The sequence below is a fragment of the Glossina fuscipes genome, unplaced genomic scaffold, assembly GCF_014805625.2.
Source record: "Glossina fuscipes isolate IAEA_lab_2018 unplaced genomic scaffold, Yale_Gfus_2 28, whole genome shotgun sequence".
Taxonomy (NCBI): Eukaryota; Metazoa; Arthropoda; class Insecta; order Diptera; family Glossinidae; genus Glossina; species Glossina fuscipes.
This window is the reverse complement of record NW_023998423.1, coordinates 1,014,957-1,027,683: the sequence shown is the minus strand read 5'-3', so window position 1 is coordinate 1,027,683 and position 12,727 is coordinate 1,014,957. Positions and strand designations below refer to the sequence as shown.

The 12,727-nt window shown below is 34.6% G+C and overlaps 2 protein-coding genes across 4 annotated transcripts in view; one reads left to right on the top strand and one right to left on the bottom strand.

Moving 5' to 3' along the window:
• LOC119636219 (facilitated trehalose transporter Tret1) overlaps nucleotides 1-9,775 on the top strand; it is an 11,067-nt gene extending 1,292 nt beyond the window's left edge. For 2 of the 3 annotated variants that reach the window (XM_038031469.1, XM_038031470.1), the window contains exons 2-9: nucleotides 181-450; nucleotides 4,489-4,971; nucleotides 5,043-5,452; nucleotides 5,520-5,670; nucleotides 7,974-8,099; nucleotides 8,164-8,949; nucleotides 9,010-9,295; nucleotides 9,358-9,775. In XM_038031469.1, coding sequence (XP_037887397.1) covers nucleotides 364-450; nucleotides 4,489-4,971; nucleotides 5,043-5,452; nucleotides 5,520-5,670; nucleotides 7,974-8,099; nucleotides 8,164-8,949; nucleotides 9,010-9,295; nucleotides 9,358-9,545 — 2,517 coding nt within the window. In that variant the 5' untranslated portion in view covers nucleotides 181-363 and the 3' untranslated portion in view covers nucleotides 9,546-9,775. Of the gene's footprint in view, nucleotides 1-180; nucleotides 451-4,488; nucleotides 4,972-5,042; nucleotides 5,453-5,519; nucleotides 5,671-7,670; nucleotides 7,897-7,973; nucleotides 8,100-8,163; nucleotides 8,950-9,009; nucleotides 9,296-9,357 lie in introns of those variants that run through there. The other variant, XM_038031471.1, reaches the window with a different exon arrangement.
• LOC119636221 (RING-box protein 2) overlaps nucleotides 1-11,958 on the bottom strand; it is a 27,676-nt gene extending 15,718 nt beyond the window's left edge. Inside the window, exon 1 of the mRNA XM_038031473.1 lies at nucleotides 11,808-11,958. Coding sequence (XP_037887401.1) covers nucleotides 11,808-11,958 — 151 coding nt within the window. The remainder of the gene's footprint in view (nucleotides 1-11,807) is intronic.
• Nucleotides 11,959-12,727: the final 769 nt, after the last annotated feature.

Sequence of the window (12,727 nt, the reverse complement as noted above, 5' to 3'; positions counted from 1 at the left end):
AAAAAAAAAAAAAAAAAAAAAAAAAAAAAAAAAAAAAATTTCCTTCTTACTTTTTAATGAAAGCCGCGCCTCTCTCTCGAAGAAAAAAGACTCTCTCCAAAAATTCTTTTACACATTATTTCAACATCTGTTTGTATCACTTTTTCTCTTAACAACTTTGCTTTTATTTTCTCTCTTCAGTGAAGACAACAACCTTTGTTTTAGCAACTGCTTGTTACTCAATCGCAAATAAAGAGCATTTGAACAAAAAAGAGTGGATTTGTCTCGTCTATTGTTTATTGATGACAAGAGAAACTCCGCATTTTATCTTATCAACGCGCTAAAAGATAGATCTCACGAAAATACGCATAAATTATTTGAAAGATGAATGGCAGAGAGAATCGTGCCTACGGGCACAATCTTATAAGTAGTTCTAGCGCCACTAAGAATTTAAAGGATGAACTTTCAAGGGTAAGTCTATTTGTGACATATTCTCGTCTACATATTTACGTATATATTTACGTATGTATACATGTGTGATTGTATTAAATATAGGTCAAAGTCATTTATATAATACAAGTATCTCTGCATTTAGCGGCAGTGAAGCAGTTTCAAAAGTATTTGGTCCTGACAACATAGATAGATAGAAAACCAATGTAAATGCGATCATGGTTTAAATGAACTAATATATAAGATTTGCTTTGATATTTCAATCTTTTATACCCTACACCGTTTGTGGTATAAGGGTATATTAAGTTTGTGCGGATGTACTTTGTGTTACAATGAAGTATTTGGAATCATTTTCTGATTCAACCTAAACTTGTCTTGTCATTTTGTCTCAACCTCCAGACCACAATTTTTGAGATCGTTTAATGCAATCCGGAATTTGAAAATAAACGTCATATTTTGACCCAAGCAGAAAGGCAATTGAAAATGCCTCGAATCGGATCACCTTATCGACCACTTCCCATACAAAGCTCTATTTTTAAAAATACTTATATAAAGAATTGTAGGGTGTTGTAGGGTATCTAATGTTAAAAGTCCGAGTCCCATTACAGTGTTTCCACTTGTTCCTAACTTATATTATATACGAAAGTATGTTGAAAATTTTTTAAAGAAGTCTTTGGACATTGGTGTGCTTTTATAAATGCGATACAATGGTTCCTATTAATTGCCTTGCTAAATATACTACTACTACTTTCTAGATGAAAAAGACATTTTTTTTGTAAGCCGAAGGGATATGAAAATTGTGCTGATGACGATATTTTAGGATATTTTAGATAAATAACAAAGAAAAGCTTACTTGCTGAAACAAAACAGCTGATACCCGCTTCTTCGCCAAATTGAAGAGCAATACTATGGGATAGGATAGCTTCGATCAATGTCTCAGAAAAATAAGCTTAACCTAGATTATATTTATTGGAGCTACCTATCATATGAATTAGATTCACTTAACCATTCTTTGCTTTTGCGAGAAAAGGACATAAAGTCCTTAAGGGAATTCTTTTAAAGGTCATCTACTCTATTCTCGTCTGTTCTTTAATGTTCGCCTTTGCAACGATCTGCCTTGCCGTGCCTTCCTCCAACAATTCAGAAATTCCAAAGTTCCTCACTCATCTAGTTACAAATTCCATTTGACCACGACCGTTCCAAGACTACTGTAAGGAAGAACCTACTGGTGATGTAAAAAACAATACATACTTTAACTACTGACGAAAACATCAGCAAATGGCCTTCGATCACTACCGAACTAAGTTGGGAAAGGAACGTGTCTAGTTTTTCAGCGAAAGAAAGCAAGAGGAGGAGGAGGAGAAGAAGAAGAAGAAGAGAAGAAACCATTTAGAAAACCGCAAACTGATTCTTGTAGGAGAATGCGTTGATGAAGCTTTGCGATTGGAACATTTCAGTTATTCATCTGACGATCATCTCTAAAATAAGAATTTATAAGGGAAGTGGTCGAGAAAGCGGTGCAATCTGAACCATTTTCAATAGTGTTCATCCTTGGGCCAAAACATGTCTTTGTTTCAAGTTTCACCAAAATGCCTCGAGAATTGCGACCTGCACGTTGAACGCAAAAAGAACAAGACGAACAGACGTATAAACAGTAATAAAAGGTGGATCTATCTCAAGTGCTTCTGAGTATTGCATATATCTGCACAAACGTAATATACTCTTTATTTCAGGGAATCAAATTTCGTGACAAAAAGAAACAAAATGTCTTTAAAAGTTAGTTGAGTAAGAAAATATGCAAATTAAATGATAATGAATCAAGGTCCAACCAATCGTGCTAACAAAATCCAGTAAGTAAATGTCCAAGTAGTCGCGCTTGCAAAAGATTGCTTTGATGAACACCACTGATCGAGGAAATAAAAAAAATTCTGACTTGTTAAACCAGAAAACAACATAAGATTCTGTTCAAAGAATGCTTAAAGAGACAAATGTGAATGTAAAACGTAAAGATATTGCGCTTTATGTCAATCTTAACATGCGGACCCTCACGTTTTCTTAATAAAAAATTGCAATGCAACGGCAAGACAAGCCTCCAATAAACGTATAATCAAACCGGTACAATTTTTAACTACATATTTAATGTCAATTAATTCATTTATGGTAATGAACTCGTATATAGACATTGGATTGAGATAATTTGTCTTTGTAATTGTAGTAAACTATTCCCAAATACCTTAGACCTTTCAATTGCTCGATCCACAAAGTGAGCTATTTGTTTAAATCTTTAAACAATCAGCAGACACGTGCAAAAGTGTTAAAATTATTTAAAAAAGAAAAAAATATTATAAATATCTTTACAAGTTTTTATAAAACTCACATCACTCAGAGATTCCCAAGTCAAGTGCCGTTCGGCGTAAAGGCAAACAAGAGTGAGTGGAAGTCATCGTTGAAAAATCGGAACCACAAAGAAATACAAAAATTCGTAGGTAAATCGCAAATTTGGAAATAGACATGTCGCAGGTCAACATTATTTGCACGTATTCACCACGGAGGGTTATCAAATTTCTTAAGTGTTTATCAGGCGTTGAAATATGTATTGTTCATTAACGTTCAATAACGGCATCTATTTAATTGCCGTCCGTACGCCTTCATAAGCGTTGCTGTGGGTGTAGGCGTCCTTGTCTATTGACAAGTCTATATGACATGCCTATTGTCAAATTTTCGATTTACGTACGAATTTTTAAGAAAATTTGTGTTGCCTTGGGCTATTGTACATACTTTGCCCTACCTGAAGTTTTTTCTGGCCCGTAATTTTTCATGGAAGACAAACCACTATTATGCGGACTCTCCTACCCCTTATAAGTTTTCTAATGAAACGTAAGCTTTAGGGATCTCGTAAGTAGGTAAATGTAAGGATCTTGGTTTTGGCAAATCATTAGGAAAATAGTTGCGGAGATGTATTAAAAGAAGTGTGCTATGTGGTATTTAACTATCAGCTTGTCAGCTTAAGAGTAAACGTTGCTCGAGAAAACTATACTACAGATATTAACAATGCGCTCGCTTAACGTGGGCCCTTATAATCCCTAGAACAATTAAATAGATTCACATACGATTCACTCCACATATATACACATCGCAAGTTGAATAAACATTTAACCCGAACGAGGGAAACAATTTGATTCGTGCCAACAGGGTACCGCTATGAATATGAGTCGGAAATCTCTGCTAGAATGTAACAATATAATGTATTAACTAAAAGTTTATGTATATATAAAAGGTAATTTGCAATGCAAATTATATTATTTACGGTGCAGTTGATTACATAACAGTGTAAGATTATGGATAAGTGAATGGATAGAAGGAATAAAGTTTCTAGTCAAATATAACCTTAGCATCAAAGCTAAAGCCACTTGACCAAAATATTAAGGACATTCAATATTTAATTCGTATTTTCTTGCCACAAACGTAAATTGTCCTTCGTTTTAGAAAAATTATTTGTATTAACCTTATACTTGACGTGACTAGAAAAAAAAAATTTTCCATAACTAGGGAGTTAATTATATTAATATTATATTCTCATAAAATTAGATTCAATTAGTTGCTTATATGGGAAGAAGAAACATTGTGTTTGTGCTGGATGTAGCAACACATCAGGCCCGTCTAGATAACGATGCATAAATTTTTTTTTTTCTTTTTTTTATACATATTTGTTTTTAATTATAAAGAGTAAATTAATCAGATAATTATTAGAAATATATTCAGAAACATTCTTATAAAATTGAATAACTTAAGAAACAACCAAGAGTCGTAACATAAACCGGAGCAAAGTCGAAGTGATGCTCGGTATGTTGCTCAGCTTTCATGCAAGTCGTATAAGCATTTGATTAATAATAAAAAGAGATTGTTCAGTCCCCTTAATAAATATTTAATACAATCCGGGTTTAAGTAGCAGTATTTGTTAAGCTTGATAACGTTCAACATAAGCGGTCTTTTCATAAAAATCTTTTAAATATTAATTCTACTCTTTCTTTACGAATTTTATTGAAAAAAAATCTTCAGGAGGATCAATCTTATCAAAATAGTTTGACTTCATCGACAGCAGCAAACACTTTCGATAAAAGTCTGCCAGAGGATCCATTCTTCCTACCGCCATCTTCAAATAGCTCATCACAGTTTCTCGCGCCGCCTAAAAGACAAAGGAGTCCTGGTATATTTGAAAGAGAGTTTCCTTTAAATTATGGTCTCATTATACAAGCGGATGACATCAATGAGCCGCCATTGCCAGTAAATAAATCGAGAATCACTTCACATGAAAAACCAACACCGCTACCACTACCACCACCTCAGCATTTTATACAGCGTAACGCTAACTCGATACCTTCAGATGATTTACAACGCAGTCATCAATCCTTAAGAGGTTCACGAATATCCTTTGAAAAAAAAGTTGATGATGAAAGCAGTGACGAAGACACTTTTGAAAAACGTCGCCTAGGCTATCAAAAACAAAAGGCTCTCAGCGTAGATCAAAAAGGCATATTGAGGGTCAGTGCAACAACGCTTCAAACGCTGTAGAAAGAAACAATAATGTTCATTTCTATATCAATTCTTTTCAGGATCTTAAAACTATCCTAGCTAATGATAATCGTCGACAATATCAGGCCAAAAAGCATGTATCGCTGGACGTCAAAGGCACTGGTTACTTGCGTGATTTGTTAAAGGATTCCTCATCTGAAGAGGAGTTTCATAAGACACGCTGCGAATTTCAAGGACGTAAACATCAAAGCTTAGATTCGCGGGTTACATTTAATTTGGAAAAAGTTCTACAAGGCTCCAGTACCGATACCGACGACGAAGTAGATGATGCGGAACATAAACGATTATTACATCGACCTAAAGACATAACTAAACCGGTTATAATCGATTTAAAAAATCTAGTGCCAAGTGACGAAAGCGAAGAGGATTATTCACTGAATCGGCAAAATTTCCAGCAGCAACGATCCATTAGTAACGACTCAAGGAAAAGGTAAAGCAAATGAAAAGATGTAAAACCAAAAGCAAACTGAATTAATTGATTCAATTACATTGAACAGTTACCGTGTTTACGAAATGGATGAAGCGGGTCATATGAAAGGTGAAAACTTACGCAATACGGTGCCATTTGTACGACAAATAACGGAAGATGGCAAACCAAAATTAGAAGTTTATCGTCCCACCACAAATCCTATATTCATATGGACTCAGGTATGCTTATGTGAATAAATGATTTAAACGCTATAATGACACATGACCCACCATTACACTGCTTTAGATCACTGTATTTAATGCAGTTATCCACATGGCGACTGCTTAAAGTAATTTTTTATGTGGGAAGTGGTTGAAAAAATGGTTCAATCCAAAACGTTATCGATAACATTCGTCCTTGAGAAGAAACCAAATTTGTTCTTGTAACAAATTTCATCAAAATATGCTAAAAATTGCGACCTGTAAGTCGAACTACAAGTAAAAAGACGGACGGACGGATCGGTATAATAAAAAGTCAATCTCAAGTCCTTCCGGCTATTGCATACGTTCGCATAAACTTAATATATACTTACACCACAACTGGTGTAGCGTACACAAATTGTTAGGAAATTGTTAGATATGAATGAAATTAAACGATAATAATTGAAATTCCTGCTGTTTTGCTTAAATTATTAACAAAAAAAATGTTTGCTGATCAAGAATCAATTAATTGATTAAAAAGCGGACGTCAAAAAGCGCGCGATCATTACAAAGAAAAAGTGAATGAGAAGGTTTCCAAGCGATTGTCTACATCATTATGCAGATGTAATTTGAACTTTTAACTTTTACTATCAGCTAAAAGTTTCTTAGATAGAGTAAATCCTTCAAGTTTTCTTAGTTAAGAGACGCTTAGCATAAAACAGTTGAAAAGTACTTTATTCTGCACAGCATTTTAATCAAAAAATCCAAAAAAATAATATTGTACATTAAGGGGGTTCATGATATTTTCTGCAAAATCTTATAAAATGATAACTTTTGCTTGTCGGTTTACATTCATCACGAGGGCGGAGTGTTAAGTTTCTCATATATATAAAATTGTTTCAAATTTCAAATTGATTACTTTGTATAAAGAAATCTATTTACCCATGCCTGTTCGGCAGAGAACCGCTTTCCTGGCTATTGAACTCAGAATTATTGATTTTATGCGCAATTACTGTTAATGCTTTGGCTATATTATGGCACGATTTTGGCACTCCAATGGGCTAATACTGAAGATTTAGGGGCGCCATCAAGCTGATGTATTGCACGCTCCCCTTGCCATTGGTGACCTTTTCAGATATTAGCCACCCTTGCCGTTCTGTCGGTCAAAGACGCGGTCGCGATTCAACTCCACACTCGGAGCAGAAGTACTTTTTTCGCGACTAAAGTTTACACTCCTCACAGGTGAAAACAGTATAGCAGTGCAGGATCATTTCTATTTTAAACAATGTAACCCCTCACACAAGTACTCTTCTCACTACCATACTTTCGACTCCGATCAAAGCACATTTTCATTCATTCAAAAATCGCATTACAAAAATGATAGTACAATTCTCTTTATGTGCCAGCAAAGCCACTCGCAAATTGAAGCAAGGCTAACTTATTTGTGATCAATTTTTATAAGCTTTACACAATGCCATTGATATCGTTTCGTGCCTGTCGGGCATAAGCTCAGTTAACCTAATTGCTTAAGTAAAATGAAGTGATTAGGATTAGCAATTAATTTGTTTAGGATTGGGTCGTAGTATCAGCAAAATTGTAGTCTCTCACGGTGTACTGCAAGTCGCTCTTTTACTTTTAATACTGATAACGGTATGACGAAAGACGCACATGTGATGGCCAACATCATGGATCGTGAACGCATCATTTAAAAATTATAGTGAAAAGATAACAAAACCTGGTGAAACCAAAATTTGGATTCGTATCACCGTAAAATAATTGTTTATCTGATCAAGAACCGCTTTATCACCATTCAGTTACGTTTTTCTTTTGTTTGGACGTTTCTCAGTTTTCAAGCAAAATAATTCATACCTTCGACTTGGATTTTCTCTTTCTTTTGAAAAGCTACACTTGACAATTCGTTCAATTACCTTCTGATAAGAAAAGCAACGATTAACCAAATCTGCATTTTACTGTTACCGTATGCACCGTTCACTTCAATGTTTAGTTGTACTCAGGAAGTCGTGGCATTAAATTGAATTTTATTCGCTTTGTGTTGAAAAGCAGGCAAACTTTATATTGTAAGAAAGCTAAGCTAAGCTTTCCTTCTATTACAATTGATTGCAATTATTTCCCGCTAAAGTCTAAAGTTGAGATTTCCAAATGTTTGTAAAAACAGGAAAAGTGCAAATTTTTATGCGAGCGGACACTCATGTGTCCTTTCACGTACCAGCAGATCAGCCTAAAGCTAAATGTACCTTTACGCAGGTCTTTAAAACTATATATATATATATATATACTTTCTTTCCATTAATGCATAATTTTATGTTGTTGAATCTTTGCAGGTCTTAGCAGCTTTTAGCGTATCATTAGGATCATTAGTAGTAGGTTTCTCATCGGCTTACACTTCGCCCGCCTTGGTATCCATGACAGATGGTAACGTCACCTCATTTCTTGTAACGGAACAATCAGTAAGTTAAACTTTTGACTGAATTTGAAAAATTATTATGGTTTCTAAATTAATTTGATTTTTAGGGTTCTTGGGTCGGTGGTATAATGCCTTTGGCTGGTTTGGCTGGCGGCATAGCAGGTGGTCCTTTGATCGAGTATTTGGGAAGGCGGAATACTATTCTAGCCACAGCTGTACCTTTTATAATATCTTGGCTTCTAATAGCTTGTGCTGTTAATATAGTGATGGTGTTGGCTGGACGGGCTTTAGCTGGATTTTGTGTTGGCATTGCTTCTTTGGCTTTGCCAGTGTACTTGGGCGAAACGATACAGCCGGAAGTGCGTGGAACTTTAGGTTTATTACCTACTGCTTTCGGCAATGTTGGTATACTATTATGCTTTACGGCCGGCACTTATATGAATTGGTCAATGCTGGCTTTCTTGGGAGCTGTTTTGCCAGTACCATTTCTAATACTTATGTTTTTAATACCGGAAACTCCGCGTTGGTATGTCTCGCGTAAAATGGAAGACAACGCTCGCAAAGCTTTGGTATGGTTGCGAGGCAAACAAGCCGACGTTGATCCAGAACTTAAAGGTCTTGTACGCAGTCAAGTTGATGATGATCGCCAAGCAACCACAAATCAAATTTCTGAGCTATTTAAGCGTAACAATCTCAAGCCATTATCTATTTCTTTGGGTTTGATGTTTTTCCAACAGTTCAGCGGCATAAATGCCGTTATTTTCTATACTGTTTCGATTTTTAAAGATGCCGGCTCCACGATTGATAATAACTTATGCACGATTATAGTGGGTTTAGTTAATTTTATAGCCACATTTATGGCCACCGTGTTAATTGATAGATTGGGTAGAAAGGTAGGTATTTTTTTAAGACCAAAAATATAATTTTTTCTTCAAACAATCCTTGCTTTGCAGGTTCTTTTGTATATTTCGGATGTGGCCATGATAATGACTTTATTTACGTTGGGCGGCTTTTTCTACTGCAAGGAGAGCGGAATGAATATCACCCAAATTGGATGGTTGCCTTTAGCCAGTTTTGTTATTTATGTAGTAGGATTCTCTTTGGGTTTCGGACCCATACCTTGGTTAATGATGGGCGAAATCTTACCAGCCAAAATAAGAGGAACAGCTGCCTCGGTGGCTACAGCTTTCAATTGGACTTGTACATTCATTGTAACCAAAACTTATCAGGACATGATAGGTCAGTGCAGCTGATAAAGGGCTTACAAGCTCAGATTTTATTTCATTGTTATGATTTCCTAGATTCGATTGGCGCTCACGGAGCTTTTTGGTTATTTGGCGTTGTTTGCTTCATTGGTTTGTTCTTTGTGATTTTCTACGTACCTGAAACCCAGGGCAAATCTCTGGAAGATATCGAACGTAAAATGATGGGTCGCGTACGCCGTATGTCGTCGTTAGCCAATATTAAACCGTTATCTTTTAACATGTAACAGATTTTAATGATAATTTATTGTTATTATTATTCCACTTTCTCACTTGACGAACATCTATCATCATTAACTTTATTTTTTTACTTGTTACATCCTCATCTCTACTTCGGATTTATTGTAAAGCCAAATATTAGTGCAAGTAATATTTAATCACATAATAATATAAAAAATTATACCATTTGTTTCTTTCTCCTCTCTCGCCCTTTCCATCCATTACAGAGTACTTAGTTGTTTTTATAATAATAATTTATTCGTAGTAAACAACGTGATTGTTGTTATTATAATATTTAAGGCATATATATATATATATATATATATACAGAAAGTTTTGAATATCGCAGTAGATTTTAATAAAAATTATAATGTAAAAAATTTAAAAACAAAAAAAGATAATTTTTTAAAGAACGCAAAAAGCATTAAATCATAAAACTAATTTCTTTTTGGCCAAAGTTTTGTTGGCATAACTCCTCAGCGTTTCGAAACGGCGAGGTAAATTTCTTAACCCATTTACAGCCCTAAATCGCTTTTTCTTTGTTATTATTTGTATTGATCAACATTTTGGGTTATTTACTTCTTAAAAACACAAAGCGGATAGCAATTCTTATCAGTGTCGAAGAACAGAACTTTTATTTACATGTAAATCTTAATATTTACAAGTAAATAAAATCAGCTTTCGTCATATATATTATCTCCAACTATGTAAAGGAATTGTAGATCACACACTAAGCTGGTGGCTAAAAGAAGAGAAGCCATTAAAAAAGTTTCAAATCGTGCAATAGTTTAATTGAACTTGCATACTCAACACACTTTGAGAGTATGTTAATTTTTTAACTTCATTCGTAGCAATTTTTAACGAGCTTTGCGTTACAGAAAGGTAACTTCAGACAATCGAAGGGAACGCAGTCTTATTGTTTTTGCTCGGTCTGTGATCTTTTCTTGAAAAGCTCAACACGGAAAGTTGAAACTTATTATACAAATACTCTGAGTTGATGGCTCGAAATCCAGAAAATTCGGACAAAAAATGTTTTTCAAAGTCCTATAACATTTTAGAGCAAATCACAAAAAGAAGAAGAAGGAAAGTAAACAAGCAAAAAAGCATCGACGTACCTTTGAAACCCATATTTCTCTATAAAAATCAATCTTCTGATAGAAATTTTTGCCGCAATAACTGTAGCAGTATTTCAACTCGCCTGTATGAAGTTTGTTACAATAAAATTCTATACAGACCGCCTTAGCGAACAGCGGCAAGAGGCAGTGTCCATCTAATTGTCCGTATACCGATGAAGAATTTGATGTTAGGTCGGGCGCCTCTTTCGATGGTTTTTGATTACGACAACGATGCGAAAATTAAACTTCAGCTTGAAAAACATTCAAAATTCCGCAAAACCTACAATTGAATAGCTGTTAGAACGACGTAACTTAATGCTGTTAGAGCAAAGGAGAAGTCACAACCGGCTTAAAGAGAATTTGGAAAGAGTCCCTCATTGGCTAGTGAAAGCAAGTGCTTTTAATGTAAAAAATACTCATAATGGTTTTTTTATTTTTTTAGCTATTGTAAGTGAATATGTTCATGACATTTGATTGACATGGATCGGGAATTTTACCAGCTGGATGCAAAAGTTTCTTCCTAAGATAATTATTGTTTTCTTACCTGCGTCAATTTTTATCTTTTTAAGCGCTTTTAGTTTTCGTGCAGTGTACAAAAATACTTCTTTGCTCGCTTTGGTTAGCAGACACTTTAGTATTCAAATGACCTGTGGCAAATTTCAAATAAGTTTTTGCTGTACTTAAGAAGTTACTGAGGAAGCTATTCTTTTCTTTATTTTTTTGGATTAGGACTTTTGCTTATGAAACCAGTATATTCAGTAGAGTGAGGATTTTTTCATATTTGTTGAGCGCTTGAGAAAGGAAACAAAGCCACCTTGCTTTAAATGCACACAGTTCCCGATTTATCATTTTCAATATATATTTTTTTTTCTTCAGAAATACCCTTTGATAAGAGGGAAACGGATGCTATTGGAAGAGTAATAAGAATACAATGGAATGCTTGTTTAACACTATTTTTTCTGTCGTCTCTTGATTGTTAAAGTCCTGGACGGGTTCCAACGCTCCAAAATACTAATAATAAATGCATGCACAATTCTTCTCTACTATGGAAAGTTTCAATGAAAACAAAACACAAACCAGCTCTTTTATTTATCACACAAGTAGGCACAATATAAATTGCAGAAACAAAAGAAAACATTTTAATGTTATTCTTACCCATAACTTGCACACGACAGATAGCACAAATATCACATTCAACGTCCCAGCTCCACATGCAAACAGCATTCCATTTTTTCAGGGTAAACATTTTTTCCGGCTTTGAGCCATCGTTATCCAATGAATTCTCATTCTCATTTTGATCATCCATCACGTTTTTGCACTCAAATAGGAAAACACTCTTGTAATTTATTCAAACACCTTGCTCGCAAATTTTTTAACAGATCTTTTCCCTTTTGCTTCTAACAATGTAAAAATAAACAAAATTTTTAAAATGCTTGCACGCACAACACAGCTTCAACATAAACACTTATTAGAAGAGCGCAGCAATAACAACAATAGAGATGCCAAGTCCTGAAAAATAAGTACTGCAATCTAAAATTAGTATTAAATTCTTATACTTTATATATTGGTAACACTGCAAAAACAGTTACTTCAAGGGCAAAACATTTTACAGTTATGATATAAAAGAAATATTTCAGAAAATAAGTAAAAACGGTCTAGGAAGCCACGGCCGACTGTAAATACGCGACACCATCCGACAGTTATTCATATAATGAACTTCAAATAAGATGTTATGGCAACTAGTCAGAGTACCGAATTTCACCAAAAAATATCTTAACAATTACGACCTGCAAATTGAACGGAATAAAAGAAAATAGACAGAGGAATAGACGGACAACTAAGCTTAAATCGCTTTCTGAATCGATTAGTACACGTAGTAGCATCCTTTTGGCGTTGCATACATCCATAAAATATAGTGTATTCTTGCATCTCAAGCGATGCAGAGTATAACAAAGCGACCAAAACGAAGTGATTGGTTTCGAAATGTTGAATGTAAAGTACACATGTCAAATCAAACAGTAAACTAAGTAAAATATTTAATTTACACTTTTAATTTACATTTTGGTCATTTGTAG